The 24,836-nt window shown below is 47.5% G+C and overlaps 1 protein-coding gene across 1 annotated transcript in view; it reads right to left on the bottom strand.

Moving 5' to 3' along the window:
- Window positions 1–4,139: 4,139 nt before the first annotated feature.
- Window positions 4,140–24,836, bottom strand: part of LOC144172666 (lysosomal alpha-mannosidase-like) — a 110,091-nt gene continuing 89,394 nt past the window's right edge. The window contains exons 23-26 of the mRNA XM_077701307.1: window positions 15,696–15,926; window positions 14,578–14,730; window positions 13,611–13,725; window positions 4,140–4,442 (exon numbers count right to left, since the gene is read on the bottom strand). Coding sequence (XP_077557433.1) covers window positions 4,312–4,442; window positions 13,611–13,725; window positions 14,578–14,730; window positions 15,696–15,926 — 630 coding nt within the window. The 3' untranslated portion in view covers window positions 4,140–4,311. The remainder of the gene's footprint in view (window positions 4,443–13,610; window positions 13,726–14,577; window positions 14,731–15,695; window positions 15,927–24,836) is intronic.

Consider the following 24,836-nt stretch of genomic DNA (forward strand, 5'->3'; position numbering starts at 1 on the left):
CTAAGTCCCAGGACGCAGTTTCTATTCAGGCCGCAACGGCTGTTTTTCTGGTTGCGGAAAAACAGGAAAATAGCTGCGTCGAGATTTAAGGGCATGTTATAGATTCTCATGGGGTCAAAAATAACCCGGAGGCCTCCCATGCGGCTCGCCTCATAGCCGCGTGTAGCTGGAGGGCTTAAAGCTGCCGCCCTTAACAGAAGCCGGAATAAAAAGCGAGGCATAAATGAGGAAATCCAAAGTCACACATTGCTTATGGGCTTCAACAAAGGACATTTGTCACCGCCGTACCAGCCGGAAAAGTCTTGTGGACTAACTGAATTGGGTAATCGCTGCTTTTCTATAAAACTGGGTTTTGCAATGGTGATGAGAAGTGCGGAAGTTCTGTATCTTAACGTCGCACAACTTCCCCCGTCTGGCCAACGTTTTGAGAGGAGTGTGAAAAGCCGGACGAGGGGGGAGGTATGTGTGCTGAGAGAGGTTAAACTTGTACAATGTAGACATATACGAAAAATAGTTAGGACAAAAAGGTCAGGACAACAATTGGTTGCCAAGCTGTTGATCAAGTTGGTCGGGTGTGGTGGCGATTTTCATTTGATATATCAGAAGTGCCGTGTGGTGCCCTGCGAAGATGTGATGGGAGGGAGGGGGTTGTATGTAGCTGATACGTTTCCTGTTGACGAATCGTATTACTCGCTGGAAGAATATTCTGGTCTTGTTGTGTACCCAGCTCTCCCTCATATACTTTCTCTTTTTTTTTCAAAATAATTTATGAACATGCGAACTACTAATTCTGTCCTCAAGGAGCACTACCGGAAAGTTTGTGCATACTGACGACGGGGAAGCATGGGAACCATTTTTTCGCGCAAGCGCTGTTCCAAGGCAACGGAATAACATCCCACAATACGAGGGGAAATCATAGCGCCGAGCTTCGCGTTGTTGTTTTTAAGATCTAAATAAATTAACAAACCTTACGACACTAGCAATTCCTATTTGTTGTGATGCCGAAATCGTTATTGTCCAATCTAAAGGTAATGAGAACCATGGCTGGCCGGTCAGGGCTGGATGAAAGGCGCGCAGCAGCGGCCGTAGTGACACGGCCGCTCGATATCGAGAGTCCGTGATAGTGCGATGGCCTCCGTGCCACGTTTTGAAATAGAACCAGTTTAACGCTGAAATAGAACCAGTTTAACTCTGCGCTTTTCCACGTGGTTCTGCACCCGCGCGCGCATGCGCTCCTGCACTTCGCGTTTCGTTCTGGAACTCACCGCGTTGTGCTTTATGGAAAAGAGTGGAGGGACAATCGGAATTTAGGATTCGCGACAGACACCGAAACCGACACCCGCATTTCCACGGAATACGCTCAATGGGCCATTTAATGCTTTGCTTTCCTGATAATACCATTACACTGGCCAGTCAGGACAAGGATTAGTATTCCTGACCTAGCTGCCTATTCCTAGTTTGTCTCGGCTCGGACATTTTCGGATGGTTTCCAAACCGGTGTTCGAAAGCAAAACTACACGTTTAACTCAATGAATAAAGATAATGAAATATTACTCTTTAAGCAATCTTTGTGAGACGTTGGCAGCAAGAGCTTAAAACCGTTTTTTTAGCTGGGAGTGAAATCCTCGATGCACCATCGTAGCCAACACAAACTAGATTAAGGGTGCGTGAAGAACGACAGTCCCTAAAATGCTACATATAGGAATTTGGAATCAGTGAGCAAATGTTGTTGCATAACAGGCAAACACTCGCTTCTCGCTGGAGGATAACCGCACGCTGTACACACGTGCTACTCGTTTTTGTCGTTTGGGTTATGTACCGCGTCCCACAATGTACGTCAGATGCCATCCGTGCCGTTTAATCGGTGCCGCCGATTCAATTTCGGAATAGCGTCTCCCCTGCACGCCTTTGTTTGAATGAGGCGGCGCTAGGCTATCTAATGCTCCTTCTTTATTTCTGATTGTAAGCGATTCCTAAAAACGCGCAGTATGCGCTGAATTGTCCAAACTGCATATTTTGCGGTCTACGGGTCACTGGTTGGAGTTGTAGACCAGATTTCGGCCCCTAATGAGGCAAAAAACGACGTGCTGGGAGCAGTGGAGGGTTTCGAAATTTCATGTTTCTTTAACTAAACAAAGGAACACCGCGGCAGGCACGCGAATAGAACGCACAGACGCGCAGTGAGAGTCAACTGACTTAAGCACTTCTGCACACCTAACCACCCGCATACCAACTTTCGAGGTGCGTAACGCGTGTTGTACAAGGTACGTGCTTTGGAGGTCAAAGATGGCGTTTCCCGGTGGTACTTCACAGCTACATCGCGTGTGTGTCATGCTGGCTGATTTAATCTACAATAATACACATTCGTAGCTTCTCATTAGAGAGGTTTGATTGATTAGGAGGTTTAACGCGGACGTTGCGCAGGCGATGAGGCGCGCCGTAGTGGAGGACTCCGGATTAATTTGGCGCCCTGGGGATCTTTAACGTGCGCCGAAATCACGTACACGCAGGAGTTTTTTTTATTTTCGACTCCATCAGAATAGTGGCTGTCGCGAACGGGGATCTAACCAGCGACCTTCGACTCAGCAGCACAACGCCTTAGCCCCTGAGCCACCGCGGAAGGTCTCATTGCACAGCTCCGAGGTGTCTCGGGATTGATCACATGCCCGTTCAAGGGGACTCGTGAATGAAGACCGCTGCGCGTAATGATCTCACCATCAATTCACCACTACTCATTCGGCTGCGACATCAACACAGCCATCGATAATTTCGACATACCCACTCAGGGGAATTGTTCAGTGAGATGACGGATGTGGCCATGGGCTCACGGGTGCTTCTCCCCTTTTCATTGCCACAATACCTTGGCATTCAGGAGACTTAATTGCACCAATTTTTTCCGCAGACGAGTGGCCGATCTCATTTGCTCCCAACATCCCCAGTTTTTATTAAGTACAGCTAGCATTACCGTTTTAAGGGCAAAGTGTCAGCCACATGTTATTTCTATTTCTTCTAATCTTCTGATAGTCATGTTTGAAGAAATTGGAAATGGGAGCACCCTGCGCTTTATTTCGTTACAGTGCCAAGGACAATGATGACAATACGTTCAGGTGAGGCATGTGAACTGTATAGTTTCAACTGTATACGCGTGCAGTAACTGAAAATCGAAAGGCTTCGCAAATTACAAATGATCAATACAGAAGAGAAGGTGCAAAGAAAGACAAATAAGGTGTCTGTAGACTCCCATGCCGCTGAGCCAGCCGAAGTTTGACTGCTCCCTCAGTGACGCCGCTGCTAAGGCTGCACTTTACATTCACGAAATCCCGGAAGATATATGGTTGAAGTGCTTTCGCCGGAAAACAGCGACCGCGCTGGTCGACAGGGTACTACGCGCTGTTCCATCAGGGAGGTCGGGATCCCTCCAGGGAATCGGGAGTCTATGATCTGCGGAGGGAGCACAGCCCAGAGACTCCAGATTTCTTGGAGGGAGACTGCTGTACTCCACTCCCAGGGTTTTGACGAGGCGTCACGCACCTCAATTTAAGACCGATTGGTCCCACTGAAGGTTTGCGATGGTCGCCCGTTATATCCCTCGGTTCCTACTGCCAGTGCGCGGCGCCTGGATTTGCAGCGACCAACAGGAACCGGCCTTGCTTTCGTGGGCGACTCTTCGCAAACCGCTAGCAGAAAAAAGCGGGGAATGGGGGGTTATGTAACTCTTACGAAACAGGGTACTTGCTTTGCCGCAGGAGTCTTGTTGCGCTCATCATTCCTCCACGGTTGCACAGTATTCATTTAGAGTTCCTAGTGTGATTTTTGGTGTAAAATGAGTAAATAAAGTCCGTGCGCGTTGACCGTTCCTTGAATTGAACAAGGGTCAGTGTTCTGCACTATTTCATTCTTATTCGCAATTCGAGTGACATACACTTCTTTCGTCTTCTATACTCTACCCAAACCTCAACGATGGCTTTTGCGTTCACTGACAAATGCAATACAAAAATTTTATGCAATGACAATAAAACTAAGCACAATGGAGTGAGCTGAAAAAAAAGAAGGCTGACGCAACAAACTGCACCTAAAAATAAGCAGAAATTAAGGTAAAAATCAGGCTCCGTAGCACCGCACGAAATGAGACAAGTTGGTTCTTTCAAAACGAGTTCATTTATTGGAAAAGTATTTTCTTACATATGCAATTCTTCAAACGTCCTATCAGTTTCTTCAAGATTATAAACCCGTGAAGCCAAAATTTATGGGATGGCGCGTTTCGACGCATCCGCGCTTTTGTAAGAAGTCTTCGTATTCGCGTGCCATTGTCTATACCGTGGCACACTTCACATGTTCCATATCGGCTGCTGAAAACGTGACCAAGAAGGTTCTTATTTGCATCGGTGTCAGGTAGATGTAGTATTCTGGAGCAAAAACAGTTGTTTCCACCTTGTCATTTCCTGGAATGAAAAATAGACACGTAAATCATGTAGCCATGCAATAGTGGGTTGGCGAGGGACAACGGAGATACTATCACGCACAGTAGTGTTTGTTTTCTGCGTTAATTTATGAAGCCAATCATTCCAAACCTTGTATATTTAGTAGTTCTAACAAACGCCGAAAAAATAATTTAATTTTGCGGTTTAAAGGGACGTACTGTGACCTAAAAACACAACTTTGGTAAATTCAAAAGACGGCTTTGTCCCAATAGCAATGATGTTGATCTTAATGGCAACTTTATATAATCAGGCTATATAATTTAAAAAAAAAGTTGCAGAGACATCTACGTTCGCATCCAAAGATGTAAGGCACGATAGCGATACTTGGACTCCCACAAAGCGTGTCCGTACTCAGCTGATGCATTTCTGATGCCACCCGCCGCGGTGGCTCAGTGGCTATGGCGTTGCGCTTCTGAGCACGAGGTCGCGGGTTCGATTCCCGGCCGCGGCGGCCGCTTTTCTGATGGAGGCGAAAAGCAAACATGCCCGTGTGTACGAGATTTCGGCGCACTTTAAAGATCCCCAGGTGGTCAAAATTAATCCGGAGCCCTCCACTACGGCGCGCCTCATCGTCTGCTTTGCGTCGGCGCGTTAAACCCTACAATCAATCAAATCAATCATTTCTGATGTATGCTTCACGAGCACGAAACGTTGAAAAAAGAAAGACTAGCCACCATGGCTTTTAATCGACGTGTCTCAGTAGAGACAAAGGCTCTCTGCGCTTCTCTTGCTTACAATGTGAGCGTGAAAGGTTGCAAATGCGAGTTGTTGGTCAGTTTGAGCAAGGAGGAGTCAGTGTTAGTGTATCAAAATGTGTACGCTGTGATGTCTAGGCCGGCCTGAACAATTTCGCTTTTTTGAGAGAGAGAGAGAGAGAGAGAGAGAGAGAGAGAGAGAGAGAGAGAGAGAGAGAGAGAGAGAGAGAGAGAGAGAGAGAGAGAGAGAGAGAGAGGAAGACAGAGAGAGAGATTTTTGTTCAGGAAGAAATACTTGTGGTTCACGAAAATGGGGAAAGAGCTGGCAGGGAGCTCACAGCTAAAGCCTGAGTCGACGGTAACAGTTGAAGCAGCTCCTTCCCTTGCCCTCTCAATGGGCGCGTGCTAATCTTGAGGTAACGAGTTGGTTAAATCTGCCTCCCATGCCTCGAAGAAGCGGAATATGTTATGTTTCAGTTCTCCCCTGGCCATACCCCTGGACATAGCCAGGTTGCGCGGAAGACGATTAATGTTTCCGTTGTTTGAGCAGAGTTCTAAGTTAATGTCCTCACCGAACACCTTAACGCGCATGGATTTTCAGAAAACTGTGTTTGTTTTTCGCCCAGAGTTTGCGTTTCTTCGGCATTGAGACCTTGTTGTAGCAAGGGGAAATACCACGTTCCTAAGCATAGGATGAGGATTAGTTCTTAACGTTTTTCGAAGATGGCAGTATGGAAGTCGTGGTCACAAGGAGCATGGTATGTCAGCTCGTGTGCCTCTTGCATAGCGCGTCGTTCGCTTCAAGGCCATTGAATCCGTCTGTTCAGGAGACGTTAACTTTTTCTGAATTTGGGATAAGAATATCTTACCGAAGCGCTTGGTATTCTGCCTCCAGAAAATTGTATAATGTCTTTTGTGGGTCTGTAATGATGTTACCCTTCTATTTGGTATTTTCGCTATTCGGATTGCCAAGAGGATGGCTCCAGCTTTCACTTCTTTGTTCCTGTATGTTGGAGGGTCATGCAGCCACAATGATTGGCAGAGTAGTAAACTACAACAATTGGGGCCTCGTGCTTTCGTACATACAGCAGTCGGTGCATACTGTGGTCCAAAGATATTGAAACTTTCCCCGAATAAACTTGAGCCTGCCGTACCACCCCTTCTTGAGTAAGATTGTGTCCACATCGAGGAGAGTTTTTATGCGGGGTGGCTGGATCGGTGTCATGTATATCATGGCGTGCAGTGGTTTCCTTTCAAGGGAAGGAGGGGAGGGCTGCCTGTCTTTTGTTTTCTGTTTGGGGGGGCCTATTTGGGGGGGTCTGTTTTATTAAAAAGGGGTATGATGACCCCTCCCGATTTGGTTTTTACATTCTCTTTCTTGGTTCCAGGAAAGTGGTTTCTCCGATTTCTTGAAATGACACAAGGAGGACCTATTCAACGTCATTATCCCCAACACCCTATTTACAACGACTGCAGAGTATGGGTGTCTCCCATTTACCTTCACCCGCGGTTGTCCTACGCTTCCTGAGCCCATTTTTTGCTCCGGATACTGTTATTTCATCCCTCCATCGAGTAAATGGCCATCCCCTTCTTCTAGACCCATCTACGCATTCTCCTTCTGTTACCTTGGTGGTCCACCCTTTGTTGGTTCGTCTCGCGGGCAAAATTCCGAAGTTGAGAACTGCCTTATATGATGTCCTAATGAGGGTGTTTCGTTCACTTTCTTAAGGACGGGTAAATTTGTGGGTCGGCAGGCTCTGCAATGTCCTGGTCATTATCAGGAGTTTCATGAGTGTTATCGTTTTTTTTTCACTTTTTCTTGCTCTTCTTTTGGTTGGACATTTTGTTTGTAGGCTAAAGATTGGTTAAAGATATTCTGTTTTTGGCGCTTCTGAGTTGGGAACTGCCCGCTTGTCTAGAACCCCGCCGAGAATTCTTACGTTGTTGTTCTGTGATAGGATATTCGTACCTATTTTTATGGTGATTTTTAACTTGGCCGCATGGCGCGATCAGTCGTTTAGCAAATCGAGCTTGAAGCAGAAACACAACCCTGGGAATAATTAAAAGTATTTCAAAAACTTATGGGATGAGACGCTGTATACTTTGGTTTATTTTAGCTATTTCCAGCTTATAATCTATGCCGTCCTTGATTTCTGATACCAGCGTTATTTCTTTATCCCTTGTATTAGTTAGGTCACCCACCGTTGGTGCCGGCATGAGTCCCGATGGAAAACACATTGCGGTGGCTCAGTGGGTAAGGCTTTGCGGTGCAGAGCCCTAGGACGCTGGTTCAGTTTCCGGCTGCGGTTGCCGTTTTTGTGATGGGAGCAGGAAACAAAAATGCCATTGTGTCGAGATTTTGGCGCACGTTAAAGATCCCACAGTGGTCAAAATTCTTCCGGGGGCTTCTGTGCAACATCTCTCGTAACCCACGAGTAACGTCGGGGCATGAATTACTGAAAATTTATATTTTTGACCTTCTGGTTGAAAGGGCCTTCGGTTTGATGGCGTAAATTGCAGGCACAGCTGGAGACCGTGTGTGCCGAGAATGCTACCACCGACTGGGCATAAAAGAAACTTCACCGCGCAGGCGCGGCACCTGATGAAAACGCGTGTGGTTTCTTTCGTATCCGACGTTGTATCATTGTCCTCCTTTCCAAGCTCCTGCTGCCGTATCGCCAGATTACAAGTTCAGCGGGCTCTCGAATCTTGCTGCCTGAGTTGTAGCTTCCGGTGTATAGCGGTGACGTATTTCCGTGGACGCCTGATGAGGACGGGTGATAGCGGACGGCTACGCACCACAGAAGAATACAAAAATAAGCCTAATAATGTTATCGCGTTAATAAATTAAGTTGTTCCCGTCCACCAGGGACTTTCTTGCCCAGTCCTTATGACGTCACAGGGAGATATATTATTTATGCCATTGGCAGCTACCGACCAAAGCCACCGCTAAAAATTAAGTCTGTGAGATTCAGTGGTGCCTCGAGTATTCTTTTACCGTACCTCTGGATTTCTACGTGAAGTTGAACTGATAAAATCTGTTTTCCCACATTATGTCCCCGCTGACGTCGGGTATAGTTAAACTTGAAGGTTTTTCAATACTCATATTTTTTTGGAAAACAATGTACTGTGTGGCCAGAATATTGCACAGAGAGTTAACAAAGGCTGTTTCCTTCAAATAAAACAAGGTCACCGTTTATGTTGCTCTTACGGTTGGTTTGACGTCCCATACAGAGCGTGTAAGTAGACGCATCAGGGGAATACCACTAACTTCGGCGATTTTTGGCATGGAGCTGCCTTTCCCACCCATAAAAGAAACTTCTACCTGTCATTTTTCTACCGGTCATAATAAAAAAAAATAATGCCAAACTTCTCAGGGCGTCTCCGAATGCGCAAGCGTTCTTTCGACCCGCAATCTTGTCCTCTCCAGAGAGGAAGCTACAACTTGGCGGCGTCTTTAGATGAATACCTACCCACCTCCCACTTGCCTCCAAATCATCTTCTCCACCCAACAACCTTCCTTCTGCGCTTACTGACGTCAAACTGGGACCCTCTACCATGTAGTATGGAAGTGCCAACATACTCGACTTGCCCCCACTTCCCAACCCCACTTTGGAGCAGTGGAGGCCTTCTCTGGCCGGCCCAGATACGGATCTCAAATCCGGATCCCAGATCTCAAACTGGTGACCCGAGCACGGACAGCCAGCCGAAGCCAAGGCATCCCGTACTAGAGATTCCTTCCATGGGGCAAGGCCCATAAAATATAAATATTTATTTTCTCTCTCTGTAACGAGACTCTAGAGACAGCTTCACCTCTATACGGCAGTTAAGTGGTGAAACGACATTTTACCAAGAGTATTCTCAGAAGTTTCATATCATAGTATGAAACCACCACGTATCCCACTGCATTCTAAAGGATTATAAAATGCAACAAGCAGGCTTTAAGGGTGTGGGCCTATTGCGAGGTGCAGCAGTCTGGTGGCCTGCCTTCCCGTGCAGAAATTTTCTATTACACGGGCTGTTTCGTCAACCGGGTACAAGGGTAACTTCTCCCTGAGATCGGCCAGGGAACGCATAAAAATTGATTTTGATTAATTGATTTTAGGGGTTAACGCGCCGACGCAACTGGGGCGATGAGGCGCGCCGTAGTGGAGGGCTCCGGATTAACTTTGACCACCTGGGGATCTTTAACGTGCGCCGAAATCTCGTATACACGGACTTTTTTGCTTTTCGCCTCCATCAGAAAAGCGGCCGTCGCGGCCGGGAATCGAACGCGCGACCTTTTGCTCAGCAGCACAACGCCTTAGCCACTGAGCCACCGTACGTTTTTCATCAGTTGTAGCATTAGTTGTAGCCATGTATGTTTTTCATCAGTTGTAGCATAAGAAAAATCCTACCGCAGCCACATAAATGCTACAAATAGATTCGATTGCTAGGCCACCTAAGATAATTTGTAGAAGTCATCTTCTCGAGGATGTCAGCCATAAGTTTGTTAGAAGTTAGCTTTGTTTAACGCTCAGTCACTCATTGTTGCTATGATCACTAGAATGCGTTTTGAGATAGCTACTATGGAAGTGTGCATCACTATGAAGACGTCTCCGCTCTGCCTGGCCACTACCTTCGTTCCCTCTACCACAATGCAGAACTACATAGTAGATTATGCCATTACCAACAGAAAGAGTGCTTGGACACGTGAAGCACGCGATGTATCTATTTTCGAAAAACGCTATTTAATTTGACAACAGCATTACTACTCATTGCGAGCCACCAGCAGGTGCAGCAGAGTAGCGAGTCAGGCTACTGAGTGAGGCGCATGACTGAAAACAAAGCAACCCGAAAGGAGACAAAACTGCAGAACAAGATCAATCTATAAGCGTTAGACAAATGGGACAGCGGGCGTCCGGCCTGCCTTTCTGCATGTGTCATCTTTTTCACCGCCGTTTTTAGGAGAGAAGCCCCTCAGGGGCTTGGCCTGTTGGCGCCTCCTGTCGTCGTTGTAATTGTCGTCGCATGTAATCGCGGTACTAACACGCCCGGAAATTTGTTTACGCCTCGCGCTAGATCGTAACGCGTACTAAAAAAAAAACACCGGGACACTCTTTTACGCCTCGCGCTGCAGCTCTTCGTTACGCGCAGCAAAAGAACACCGGACACTCGTTTACGCCTCTCGCTAAAGAGCTTCGTGCTTCAAAGACAAGATAATTTTACAGCAAAGCTGTATACCTCTACCCTCCAAAGGTTTCATATATGTTTGCAAAACGTCAAGGCAACGAGGATACAGTTACACACTGCATGCTTCACCCCTCCCCAGGTTTCCGGTTAGGGGAGATGGCCAGGGATTTTTACCCAGATTAAATACGCAGCAACTGCAATGTCGGGGGATGCATGTAGTTTGTAGCAAAAGGAGGAAGTGCGTGCCTTACTCTAAGAGTCGGCTCTGTTATATTTATTATCATTATTTGGATATGCTAAAAAACGCGATATGTCCGTACCACGAGTACTAGAACCGACCATTATTTCTGGTACCGTACCGCTTGCTGCCTTGAGTGTGATGACGCGTCTGGATACGTTAAAGGGCAGACAAAACAAGGGATGTCGAGAGGAAAATCTACCGTACGATGTTTTTTGGTTATTTGATGGCTGAAGGCAGGGAAAAAGTCAAATTATTCGTGTAGGAACTCAGCGCGGAAAGATGTGGAAACACACTTCTAAAAAGATATCGGCGGGTTTGATGCCCCCAACTTACTCCGCGTCGTATATTACAATACCAACAGAGCAATTTAGACCACTCGGAATCTTGAAAGTGCGTCGAAATCTCGACAAATGAAGGTTTTTGTTTTCGCCTATATAAGGAAAATGGATGCCGGGTGCAGTGATCAAACCCGTACCGTTGTCGCCAGCAGCCAATGGTTCAGCCACCGAGCAGCTTTTTAGGGTGACACTTTTCAAGAGTTTACAGTGTCAAGGTGCGCGAGCTCTTTTCAGCAAATTATGAAACGCAACAAGTATGCCCCATTTCGGGTGTGGACATTCACCGTTGCGCAGTGCACCAATCTTGTGGCCCGATTGTCGCAACACAGTCGCAGCGAGGGCAGGGAGAGGTCGATGTTTCATTTCGCCTGTAGGCTGCTCAGAGTGGGTCAGTCCGTTTACTCAACCTTCCATTCTTCTCGCACTACAAGGAGTAGGATACCATTGCAACACTAGTGCCCATACTTTTCCTGATGTTGTAACGGTGAAGAGAGCGTTTATATCATTTTAACTGGTATGAAGACGAAATGCGCGTGAGATATTGCGAAGTTGCTAGTGTGGGAAAGCAAAGGTTCCGCATCGCCTTAAGCGCGCATTATCAAAAAGGGGTGGTTGAGCCGTTCAGGCGTTAACCGGAACCCGTTATTTCTTTTTCGCTTCAGGTCCAGTTTATGTGCAGCGTGCTCCGAAAATAACGGTTCAAGTTCGGGTTCAGATCCGGCAAAAATACCGGTTCGGTTCCGGTTTGACGCCTTGATATATATATATATATATATATATATATATATATATATAACACAGAAATAAGGGTTGGCAGTCGAGAAAACCTCGGAAAGCAAAGGGGAGGATGTGGTAGATCATTGAAACAGATTAAGAATTTGGAAAGAAAGAAAGAAAGTGAAGAAAAAATGCCCGCCAGGTGGGATCCGAACCCACGACCTCCAGAATATATATATATATATATATATATATATATATATATATATATATATATTGTAACGAGGAACACTAATCACCATCGACGTAACGCTACCAGCACAGCTACACAGCGGCGAAGTGAAAATAACTGGCAGCGGACGCGGCGGTGAAGATCCGTCGAAGGCGTCAATGGCTACACAACGTAGTTGACGGGAGAGGTACGTTCCACTACAGGGTATGGGCCATGGTACTTCGACAGAAGCTTGATGATAGGCCGGCAGTATTAGATATGAGATGGTATATAGAGCCAGGCAAGAGAGCCCGGAGAAAATTCAGCTGATGGCTTGTATTCATCACCAGCTTCACTATACTTGCGCTCATGTAAACGTTGAACCACATTAACGCTCCGCCAGAGAGTAAACACAACGCTTACGTGCCACCGCGAGAACGGCAAAGGCCATGGCTGCCATGGGTGATGTTACAGTGCACTCAGCGCTCTACATCAACATGAATGTCGACGACGGCCTGGGCCACAGCGACCTGAGCACGTTCACACTCGCATTCGTGAACGTTCGCCTCTAGTAATCGCAGAGGTGAGCATGTTAGGGTCAGAGCTACTCGCCAAGGTCGACAGCCACATGCGCAATATCAAGTACTTATTCGACGAGCCCTTTGGTGGCATGGACGTGCCTCTCTGTGGGAACCTTCGCCACGTGCCACCTCTTCAAGCCACAGAAATATACAAGACCAGTTAGAAGCAGGTAATCCTCCAGAGTGCAGGTAAGAATCCTCTCCTCGGTGATTACCAAGATCGGCGATGGCGACCCACTAGACTATGAGGACGTGTGCACGCTGCAATCCCGTTTCGTAAACACTGCCTTCGCACACAACCTGTGGCCAGGTCTTGTCCTCGTGTTTCACTAACAAGGATGCCGATGTGTACAATAGTTCCCTGGTCAGTAGCGACGCAAGTTTGGTGGTGTCAAATGCGGACGACCTCATAATCGGCCAAAAATCACAGAACCAGTATGACGACGCGAAGGCGAACCTGGCGACCATGAAACTGTGCGACACGGGTGGTGTGTCCGCACACACCTCGCTGAACACGGGTAAGCCGTATATGCTTACAGCGGACGTGGACGTTACGGACGGACTTGTGAACAGTGCCCTTTTTATGCTGGGGCCGACCATCTAACGCACCATTATATGGTTACTAGACTGGTAGACACTCATAGCACTGAAAGAACAACGTAACACCAAACTTTCGTGTCAGTAGTCTTTTACGTCGAAAGCCCACACCTTTTCACTTCGTTTAGCTTTAGTTTCTTTTGTTCATAGAGCTGTGGGGTTCAGGGACCCTGTGCTCGTCTCGCAGTCGGGAGAACACTGATTCGAGATCCACCGAGCGGAACATTTACATAATTTTGGCAATTTTATAGGCTCTTTGTGCATACAAGCCTCGCTGAGAAATATAGATTCATTCAGTACATTCATGGAGCTCGTTTTTGTCGTTTTAGCAATATGTACGCGCCAATGGTTGAAGCCATCGGAAATACTTGGCCATGGTGACATCATCATGGTTTATCCTTGTGCTTTTGAAATAGACCTCAAGAATCCTTTGATGTGGCGATCTCATCGACATAAAAGAGCACCAGCGGGTTGCCTCGTATATAGTTTTTGCCGCTGTTGGATTTCTGTTTCCCCACTAACTAGGCTAGTCATCAGCATTTGTCATTTATACCATGTGTGTGGACGTGTTACGTACCTTCTGGCAAGATGTCGCACTCAGCCTGAAATTCAAGGCGGCGAGTCTCATCCTTCGTCTTAGTGACAGCCATGTTCATTTCCGAGACACCTGTTATGGTTCGAACGAAGGATGCCTGCGATTTGTAGAAACAGGGCAAAGCAAGGTGAAAAGGAGTGCGTGCCGAAGGGAGGTCACTAAGTGTCGTAATATCTAAAAAGTGTGGGAAGAGTTGCTGCAACGGCATTGTCAATAACCGTCGGTTTCTGTTCAGTTATGTGGTCTGGAGGAACTTACCAAGTATTTTGTATCAATAAATTCTCCTACAAAGTTAAAGAATTCTCACGTCATTAAAGAAAAAGACACAATGATGGAATGTTACTGTGCACAAATCCACCGCACAATGATAAACTCAATAATATAATAAAGAATTTCAAAAATTGGAGAGTACACATGTAATGAGCTACTAATGGCGTGACACAAAGTCGTAATGAGTTTTAAGAATCTTCTTAATACGTGCATCTTTGATAGTCGTGCTCTCACGAATAGCTTGTCGTCCCTGCCTTAACAACCTCGCGCTTTTCTTACTGGACAAACAACTACCAAAGCCCATCAGTTCAAAACGGTATACTTTATACCAGTGTGATGCTGCATACAAAGCAGGGGTTGTGTGTATTTCCCAGTAAATACTCATCTACTGAATGGGCGTAAGGTACACTCTTTTATACACTTCTCTCACTCCGCGATGACCAGGAAATGCTAGCACTGATGCAACTAGGTCAGTACCAAAGCTTAAGCCCAGATATTTTGGTACCGCTATATCAAAATTAAGTTCACTGTCACTTTGGTTGTCCTTCTCGACCGGGATGGCATAAGTATAGTATTTCTCATAGCTCGTCTATTTGTAAACTGGTGAAGTCACCTACTATTGGGAATGTTAAACTGAACGCCAACTGCAGGGGGCAGGGGTGCGTAAAAAACAGCTCACCTGCAAGCTAAAGTTGGCCGGCTTAGACAGGTCTCCCGCGTTGTCTTTTGTCTCGTAAAAGTGCTCGACGCGAAGCAGAACTTGGTCGTTACTCCAGTGCTCCAGAGTCAGCAAGTGCACGTTGGGCGGAAGTGGCTTGGAAAGCGCTGAACACTGCAGGAGGAAGACGTGTGGCACGGACGGAGACTGTGACATATATGGCAACGACATACACGCTCTATATCAAGCTCGAGGCTCCTTAAAGAAGTTGAAAGAATATCGTTCTATTTTTTCTTGTTGAGAAGACAGGTTATAGTTTTTTCCACCGTTGATGCTTGGAATTTTTCCCACACTTTTTTTGTTGGGTTTGCTTTGCAAAAAATGAATTTTCAAACCACTCTGTTCAAGGAGACCAGTTTGAAACCTAGCGACGTAATATTCGATTCAAAATGCCATCTGAGGTATTACCTCCAGCAATGGTAAATGTCGTACTTCTGTTGCATAATACCACAGCTTCGACGTGTTTTTTTTTTCGCTTAAATCATACGTTGGGCCCCATCATTAGCCCATTCTTTCTCTCCAGTTTTGTGTATAGCCATTTACCTGTGTTATGTTCAAGCACACCCCTGGCACTTTTTGGAATCTAGATTGTAGCTCAAAATGTTTCTCCAGCCAGAAGAATACAAGGCCCACAGAGTTTCTCAAAAAGCAGTGCAGTCAAAACGGTGAAGGCGTACACTTCGTTACAAGTATGCATTAGGCGGTTCTAAACGAGCTAAGCCATTCACACTAACGAGAGTGGACGCATATTTTGGTGGGACGGGCAGACGGGAAGATGGGGACGAAGCGTAAACAGCCGGGACGAAACAAATTCTCCGCATTGCCCTGCTACTTCGCCTGGATAACACGTCGCCCTAATACTCCACTGGTCGGCTGCTGTAACTCTACAGGGTCGTTACTCCTTGAGTGTGCATTCTGTAATGTGCAATGAAGCTGTTCGCTGCAGAAGCTGTAGTCACTTTTTGCAAAACAACAGCCCGACTTACATGTAAGAGACATGTGTGGTCAAGACCAACGGCATCAGCTAACAGGTAGCCCTTTGACACCCGCGTGAGAAAAAGCCTCCTGCTAATGCTTACACTGGTGTTGCACTGTTCCATATACGAAGCCGCGTCGAGGGGTGCGAAGAAGAGTGCAGGCGCAGCGTACAGCGCTTGCGCCAGTGGCCGGTGCAGTAGTGATGCTTGGGCCAAGGGACTCACGGTCACGCGGTGTGTACCCCGCACCACTAGGCCCTTGCCGCCGTAGTAGGACTCGTTGAGCGCCTCGCCCACACCGAATGCGTCGTCATAAAGGAGGCGCCGGTGGACCTGCGCAAGCACGCCGGTAGAAGCACTCACACTAAAAATGTCGAAATAGCATGGAAAGACTCACAAATATCCTTTGACCCGACGTGAGGAGCTTCTGGCTTTCGAGATATAACTTTAATCAGTACCCCTACGCGCTTACTGATTTGGACAGCCTGGTGCGAGCAGATGCTTATAAATATATAACAGGTAGCTCTAAACCATCCTTAAAATGTTCCAATATTTACTGACAAATGGTATATTCTTAGCAGTATATGCTGCTCACGTTGAGGAAAAAGTGTTGCACAGATCATCTACGCTTGTGTGACTTAAGATGTGGGTGAGAAAGCGGCCGTTGGATGGTTGTTCTCAGTTGCAGCACTTTTCAACATACGGTGACATGCTTTCGAATAACCCTTCTACATGCGGCAGCGGCAGAGCAGAGCGAACTTGCATCTGGCACGCTGGTGACTGCTGCGCCGCTCGTAGAGGCCGCGCCGGGACTATGAAGCTCGGCTGGAGTAGTGCGGCGGAATACTGAAATTATTTGTCTAGCCAGCTTCTTGGCTATATCTCTGCTGTGGCGCATAACCACGTACCTTTTCACACCCCCAACCCCCAACCCTGCTTCTATTTTTTCTGGTTTCACTGTACTATTAATACAGTTATAGTACCTTGAAGGCCCTGTTAGCCGTGCCGTCACCGTAAAGAAACGGTTGGGTACCACTTTGGTCGCTCGCATCCCAAGGTTCGTTTCCCTGTCCATGCGACAGTTTTTAAAGCAAAGCTTTTTACCTCTACCCCCCAAGGGTTCTTTCGCGACCGTTGGTGTCACCAGAAAACTCCCGCGAACAAATAAAAGAATTTACTGCACTTCCAGGAATCGAACCTGGAACTAACAGAGTAACAAAGCAAGAGCCCGTTATCTTACCGATTGAGCTACGAGCCCACGCGGAGACGGGAAAGAAAAGTGGTGCACTCACCAAGCACATCTACGGGTTTAACCCCTGCATTCTCGCTGATTGCCACGCGATAGCGATTAAGGGAAGCTCACACCATCCCATGGCATCTCACTTCTAGTACCCCTGTGTGCTAAAGCCTGTAGCTTCCACTACACACGTAAAATTCTCACCTCCTTGTCGTCCGCCCTCACGACAAACGACACCCCAAAGAACACATTCAAATACTCCTTGATGGCCAGGCCATCACTCCAAGCCCCAGCATCAAGATCCTGGGCCTACATCTTCAGACCACCACCAATAGTGACGGATCCTTGCAGCGCCTCAAACACACTATCAATAAAATCATACACATGATCAGGCGAGTTTACACCAAGAAGCGAGGCCTCAAGGGATCTGATACCTTTCGATTAGTTGAAGCTTTGGTCATCTTGAGAATCACTTACGTCAACCCCCTGCCTTCTTCTTGGCAAGGAGGACTTAGATGCTTTATATAATGATTAGAAAGGCGGTTGAGCAAGCCATTTCTCTTCCCATGAGTGCGTCCACCGAAAGGTTGCTTAGCAAGGGGCTCTACAACACGGTGGAAGAGCGGTTAGAGAGCCATCTTTCTATCCAGAAGCACCGAATGAGCAGAACTGAGGCGGGTCGCAGCATCCTTCTACAGATTAGCTGGGCAGCACAGAATGCCAGTCCGCTTGATATACTCCTGGACTTCTGGCGACAAGAAATAAAGATGCTCCATTGGCTTCGAAATATAAACCCCTCACATGACGAAGGTCGCCGACAAGCACAGTCTCAAGCACTGAACAGCATCCTCGGTGGGCATCATGTAGTTATCTACACAGACGCCTCCCAACATTGAGGGCAGCAGTACGACATCATTGTGGCAACCTCCAGAACCAACCTTCTTGCGTGTGCCTCACTAGAGGCCGAAGAAATGACGGCAGCAGAAAAGGCAGCCATCGCCTTGGCTCTCACTCTAACAGGGGTTCGTAAAGTAGTCGCCGATTCCCAATCAGCCTACAAGAATAAGCAGTCAGGTTTGGTGTCCCGACCTGCACTGCGAGTGCTAAACACCACTGACGAAATGGTTCCATTGAGCTCATCTGGACACCAGCTCACGCTTCCATGGAGGGCAACGAATACGCCCACCAAGCCTGCACTTTCACCCTCGTGCTATGGAGCTGCACGGGGACGGTCACCCGCTTGTCTCGTTCAGGCACATAACTCAGCATTTTCGCCTTCTGAGACAGACCCTATCCTCGCCTTACCCTGACCTTTCCATAGAACATCAAACTAGCCTACGGCTTATTCGATCCGGCTCCTTCCCACACCCGACGCGTCTTCACTTAACGCACCCGAATCGCTAGGACGCTGGATGTAAATTTTGCTCAGAAGTAGGGACACTCTGCCACATAATCGGGGTGTGCGACTTTAGCCCTGAGCACCCTCCTCTCTTTCCGTCAACTACCGAACAAGAGGAATGTGAGATGCTGCGGTCCAGCTCCTCTCTGCCTACCCAGTTTCAGCTGGTGGGCAGAGGACAGTCGGCGCGGACTGAATATGCGCTACAGTGAAGAAGGAAACACTCCCCTGGGCGGCACTCTGTGCCGTTCAGAAATCTGAATAGAAGTATTTCCTTATGCTCGCCCTCCTCCACTTCCTCCTCCCCCGTCTCTGCAGCCGATCTCATTGCATCCTTCCGCGACGGCAGAGACGGAGAAGCCAGGTCGTCTAACCGTGATTGAGCTTTAATTTTATAAAAAAAAGAGTTTTCACTCATTTGCTACACCAATACAACTCAATCTACCATCGTTCATGCATCGTGCATTAAGTTAACCTTACCAAAAATATCTCTTTGGAGTAATAGAGGGTGTGGTTAAGTGCATTCACTTCTGTCTGGTTTCACTATTTGTAGGGCGACGTGAGTGAATTTAAGGGACGCCGCATGGGTAATCACTGTGGGTGTCGTTTACAGCTTTGCTTTTCAACCACATTCACAGTGTGGATTGGCGCTAATTTTATTTTTTTAAGTGCGAATGCACTTCTTAAGCGAGCCTGAATCGTCCGCCGCGGTCGTCCGCATAGCAACAGCTGCGGGTGCGCGCGCTCCTCGTCTTCCTCCTCGTCTTCCCTAGCAACGGGGGGACATAGGCGCGCGCTACTCTCCTCCTCCTCTCTCCGCTCAGTGACTGCGGGTGTTGAGCGCCTCCTCTCCACTTCGGGCGGGAGAGCTCTCGCTCGCGTAGCGGGCGCTCCGCATTCCGACGCGTGAGGGCGCTCGTGTAGCCCTCGCTGTAACTACGGGCGCTACTCTCCTCCTCCTCTCTCCGTTCAGTGACTGCGGGTGTTGAGCGCCTCCTCTCCACTCCAAGATCATGATATCCACCGTAATCGCGCAATCAACAACCGTGCATTCGCACTTACACACTCTCCCCCTCGTGCAAGTGCGAGGGAATTTTTTTTTTACTTAAACAACTTATTGTGTGCGCCGGAGTTGTTTTGGTGGGAGTGGCGCATAGTGGGATGGCGTAATGTCTGGGCACGGACGCCGAGCCGGGCAATTGAACACGGCTGGAGAGTGCAAGGTAATCCAAAAATTAAATACTATTTATCAGGAGTTTGTGTCCAAAATAGAGTGTGCCTCTAGAGTTCCTAAAATGTACAGGTCCACGCAGAAGTAAACGGAGCACGGGAGCAGTGGCCAAACTGCATCGCTGCACCGCGTGTGGGCGCCGACGGAAACCAAGGAGCGCGGGTCTAAGAGCGTGTTCGCACGGCCCCCGCCGCCCTATCTGATATGTTTAATCTCCGCTCTGCTGCCGTGTCATGCTGGGTGCGACGGTTTTCAAAAGGCAGCGCTGGGCCATGGAGAGGCGCTGGTTGCATTGCCGCTCGCAGGCATCAGCGGTGGCCGAGGCCGCCGTTGTTGAGATGGACGAAGCTGCGCGCACGGAAACGTGCCTTGTTGCGGGCTGTCAAGGGTGGCATAAACCTGCAGGGCGATGCGGTTTTCCACAGCATGTCTTTACGATATAATTTATTGTAAGACGACACCAAAATTGCTTCAAGCAATATAGAAAGCACATTCACATAAATATTTGTTGTTCGGAAAAAACACTTTCGCTTTCAACCTTGTTCTTTTTTAGGTTTTGGTCTTCTCCCAAGTTACTGCTGTCACACAGTTCTGGTTTGTTTTGAAGAAAGGAAAATACAAAATGCCCATGCGATGGAAAATTTATGTGTTGAAGAACGCCGTAAAATAGATACAATCGTTGTCTTCTATTACAGCGGGCCTCACAGGGCGCATATTTTGTTTTCGCATTAACCCTCTCGCTCCCACTGACGAGTATAGTCGTCATAAGATTTCGCACCAAAATTACCGATCACGAGTATGGCCGTCATCGCTCGCGACGACTATTCTCGTCATCGGTGATTTTGGAGCCCTGACGGCGTTTTAAATGCAGAGCATTTCTTAGCCTCGCCTCTTCCTGCGTCGGACGGCGTCCACAGCTCCGCGTCCGCAGCCGGTGCGCCTCTCCTCCTTCCCTCCTCTCTCTCAACAGCAGCTGGCGCGCGCATGCGTCGTAGTCAGCCCGTTCGCTCCGTCGCGGTCTCGGCGTAACAGGTGCGTGATAGCAGCGTGGTGGGTCGTGGAAGGGCGCGCGCTGCTTGCGCATGCGCGCTCTCCCTCCCCGTACTGCTCTCCCTCTACTGCGCGTGCTGCAAATATAAAGCCGCTAGCGGTCGCTCGTGCTTTAGTCACTGCGTTGCTCCTTCCTTCCTTGGTTGACGCTCGCTCCCACGTTTACTCGTTCAAAAATAATAATAAATGACGCATTCAGCCCTATATACACTCTCGTCTCGCTCTCCTCTCTCTACCCCAAAACAACACCAACGCAACTACGACCCAACTACCCACCCTAACGCGACTTTACTCTCCTCTCTCTACCCCAAACCAACACCAACGCAACTACGACCCAACTACCCACCCTAACGCGACTTTACGCGGCGTTAACGACCCCCAATGCTCTGCATTTACTCGAGTTCCCCTTGCGGGAAGGCGCGGGAAGTTTTCTTGGTCTTTCCCGACCTTCAATTTTCCCACTCTTTAACTCCTCCCAGACCAGCTGTCAGCCTTTTTTTGCAATTCACTGAGGTCGTGCGATAAAGCCACCTTTGAGCAATCTTTTTTTTATACGTAAAAGATATTAGAGAACGTTATTTCATCGAAATAGTGGCGCCGTGTGAAGCCATCTAGTCTTTCTTACGCAGTTAAAGAAATAAAGGGACGTTATTTGATCGCAATAATGGTGTCATTTCATTCAGAACAGACAGCTCTACAAATTGAGAGAAAAACATTTTTTGGTAAATTTGATACATATTTTTTTTTTCACGCTACGAAAAGGGTTCAAACCGACGCTGTTATCTTTAACGAGCACCTTGTATTAGTTAAGAAAATGTTCCAGCTTTGGATTAAACCCGTTTGCGCTGCTATGTTGATTGATTGATTGATTGATTGATTGATTGATTGATTGATTGATTGATTGATTGATTGATTGATTGATTGATTGATTGATTGATTGATTGATTGATTGATTGATTGATTGATTGATTGACTGAATGTGGGGGTTTAACGCGCTGACGCTAAGCAGGCGATGAGGCGCGCCGTAGTGGAGGGCTCCGGGTTAATTTTGATCACCTGGGGATCTTAACTTGCACCAAGATCGTGAACACGCGGGCGTTTCCGCTTTCACCCGCCCTCAGAAAAGCGGCCGCCGCGGCCGGGAATCGAAGCCTCGTGCGCTGTTATGTCGATGGTAAGGTAAAAAAAATAGTAATTTGATGATACTTCGACACGCGCTTAAAAAAATTCAGTGCCCTTCCTCTTTGAGAAAAAGGATGACCAGCGGAGCTGCGGTGCGCAATTCTTGGCGGCTAATTGTCAAATTCTTTATTTTCCGACAACCCCCGTAAGACTACTGTTGACGCCCCGAACTCGTGACGGGGCGAAAAAATAAGCATAAAAAATGTTGAGAACAAAAATATATGAAGAACCCTTAAAACCACAAATGATAAAAAGGAAAACAAAGTCCCAGAAATTAGCTACTAAGACACAATGCTAAGTTTTATCGTGTGGCCCTAAGTAAATATCCAAACCAAAGTTATCCAGAACCATCAAGACTGGGACGTTGTGAATTTCTGTTCGGGCAGCCTCATAAATATGGCTCTAATGGAAATAACTTTCGCGCTGCTACCGAGCAAGGCAAGGTGTTTTAAACAGCGGAGCTCTTCTAGGCCGGTTCTTTACGACTGTCGGGTGTGGTACCGCGTCACGCTCCTACCGCAGCCCGCTTTTCCGTCCCGAAACAACGGGGTCCCTGTGCGAAAAAAAATCATTAAAATATAAAAGCGGTCCTCCGGCCTTCATATATAACAGGTGACTGCTTATATTTCCCAAAAAATAAAATGTCTCCTAACAATGCATTTGTGCTTTGAGGGTAACCGACTTTCAAAAGGTCGGTGTAACTTTGGTTTTTGTAGGCTGGCGTTCTCCTATTGCCTTTTGCGCCATGAAGCATGGCCAGAGAGAAACAACTTTCCGAGCAAGTTGGCTTAGGAACCCGAGGTGGCTGGAGGCCAAAGGCTGGCGGCGATACTGGCAGCTCGGTCAACCACTTGTAGGTGCACCACCGGTTGCGAGCTGCCCAGCGCGTCGTCCCACGGCTCGATGCTGCACATTTGGGGGATGGGTTGACAGGACAGGCCACATGGTGTGACGAAATTCCAAGGGAGTCACACAGGAACAGTTAGGGGAAGGGAGCTGAGAGGGGGCGGATTTTGTGGAGGAAGGAGCGACTGACGCGGGAGGTGCCCAGGAGGGGTCCCCATAGTTGCTCCTAAGCGTTGGTAAGGGACGTGTGCTCAAGAGGGATAGCGGCGGCAATGCTCCGGGGCTTCTTGGTACAAGAGCAGTCGACCGCGGGCCCACCGAGCACAGTGGTAGGGCGCCTCAGGGGAGCACGATTACTGAAAACGGCTCCGAATTTTGTGTTATTGAGTTATCAGTGAAGTTGTAAACGATGCAGAATTACTGTCTGCTGTCTATAAATGGCCATCTCTGCAGGTAGTTCGATTAGAGAAAAAGGCGGTTGCTGTCGTTTAAGCGGAACTATAGGGAAATAAATTATTAACAATTAGGCGCATGACGATTCTAACAATCATCACCACAGCTCGGCTGGTCATCATTCTTCACAAACTGGAAAGCCACTGAATTTTTCTGACGGCGCGTGTCCAACCATCAGCTACTATTTTCTAATACCATCGACATAACAGCGCCATAGGGTTTCAAAGGGGGTAACACTTTCTAAACTATTAGAAGGTGCTTGTTAAAGATAACAGCGTCGGTTTGAACCCTTCCCGTATCGTGAAAAAGAAAAAAAAATGTATCAAATGTACCAAAAAATGTTTTTTTCTCAATTTGTAGAGCTGTCCTGAATAAAATGACACTATTATTGCGATCAAATAACGTCCCTTTATTTCTCTAACTGCGTAACAAAGATTGCCGTAAGATGGCATCACACGGCGCCAATATTTCGATGAAATAACGTCCCTTAATATTTTTTAAGGTATAAAAAAAATTGCTCAAAGGTGGCTTCACCGCAAGACCTTGGTATCTTGCAAAACAAACGCCGTCAGGGCTCGAAAATCACCGATGACGAGTATAGTCGTCATGACCGATGACGGCCATACTCGTGAACGGTCATTTTGGTGCAAACTCTGATGACGACTATATTCGACAGCGGGAGCGAGAGGGTTATTGCGAAAACAAAATATGCGCCCTATGAGGCCCGCTGTAATAGAAGACAACGATTGTATCTATTCTTCACGGCGTTCTTCAACACAGAAATTTTCTATCGCATGGGCATTTTGTATTTTCCTTTCTTCAGAACAAACCAGAACTGAGTGGCAGCTATAACTTCGGCGAAGACCAAAACTTAAAAAAAAAAACAATGTTTAAAGCGAGATTCTTTTTTCCGAACAACCAAAATTTCTGTGAATGTGCTTTCCATATTGTTCGAAGCAATTTTGGTGTCGGCTTAAAATAAATTATATCGTAAAGACGTGCTAAGGAAAACCGCAGCGGCGTACAGTTTTATGCCGCCCTTTACAGCGGGGAACAAGGCACGTTTCCGTGTGCGCGCAGCTTCGTCCAGCTCAACAACGGCGGATTCGGCCGCCGCTGATGCCTGCAAGCGGCAATGCAACCAGCGCCTCTCCATGGCTCAGCGCTGCCTTTTGAAGACCGTCACGCCCAGTATGGCACGCCAGCAGAGCCGCGATTACACATATCAGATAGGGCGGCGGGGGCAGTGCGAACACACTCTTAGACCGGCGCTCCTTGGTTCCCGTCGGCGCCCTCACGCGGCGCAGCGATGCAGTTCGGCCACCGCTCTCGTGCTCCGTTTACTTCTGTGCGAACCTGTACATAAAGCCGGTTCCGAAAACATCTTATAAGGCAGCCCTGGAAATTAGATACCGCCCTGTAAGGGCGCGCGAGTAATGTTGACCGAATTATGAAGGCAGAGAGTCCATTCAGTCGTTGTGTCGTGTGGACATTTGCTCCCCCATGGCTCTACACTGTAACTTGTTGGGAATTTAACTCATAATTCGTGTATAATGGCGGGGAATTCTTCTTTCGTACATCGTTCGTTCAAATTACCTCCTCTGATTTCAGCTCGCAAAACATTTTTACCAAAGTTGGGTTTCAGTTAGTGACGCAATTTAGGCATCTTTTTTGCGACAGCTTTTTTCCCTGCATGAAATATCGTAGAACGGCACGTGGTAGTACGACATCGCAACGCAGTCGTTTAGAAAGAAAGCCGCAATTCAAAATTGTTATGATTAAGACCACCAAATATGAAAAATTTATCAGCTTAGTTTGAATGCGCCCCAGGGTCCCCTCAATTGA

Source organism: Haemaphysalis longicornis, unplaced genomic scaffold (genome assembly GCF_048455015.1).
Source record: "Haemaphysalis longicornis isolate Haplotype H1 unplaced genomic scaffold, Haemaphysalis longicornis Haplotype H1 scaffold_25, whole genome shotgun sequence".
Taxonomy (NCBI): domain Eukaryota; kingdom Metazoa; phylum Arthropoda; class Arachnida; order Ixodida; family Ixodidae; genus Haemaphysalis; species Haemaphysalis longicornis.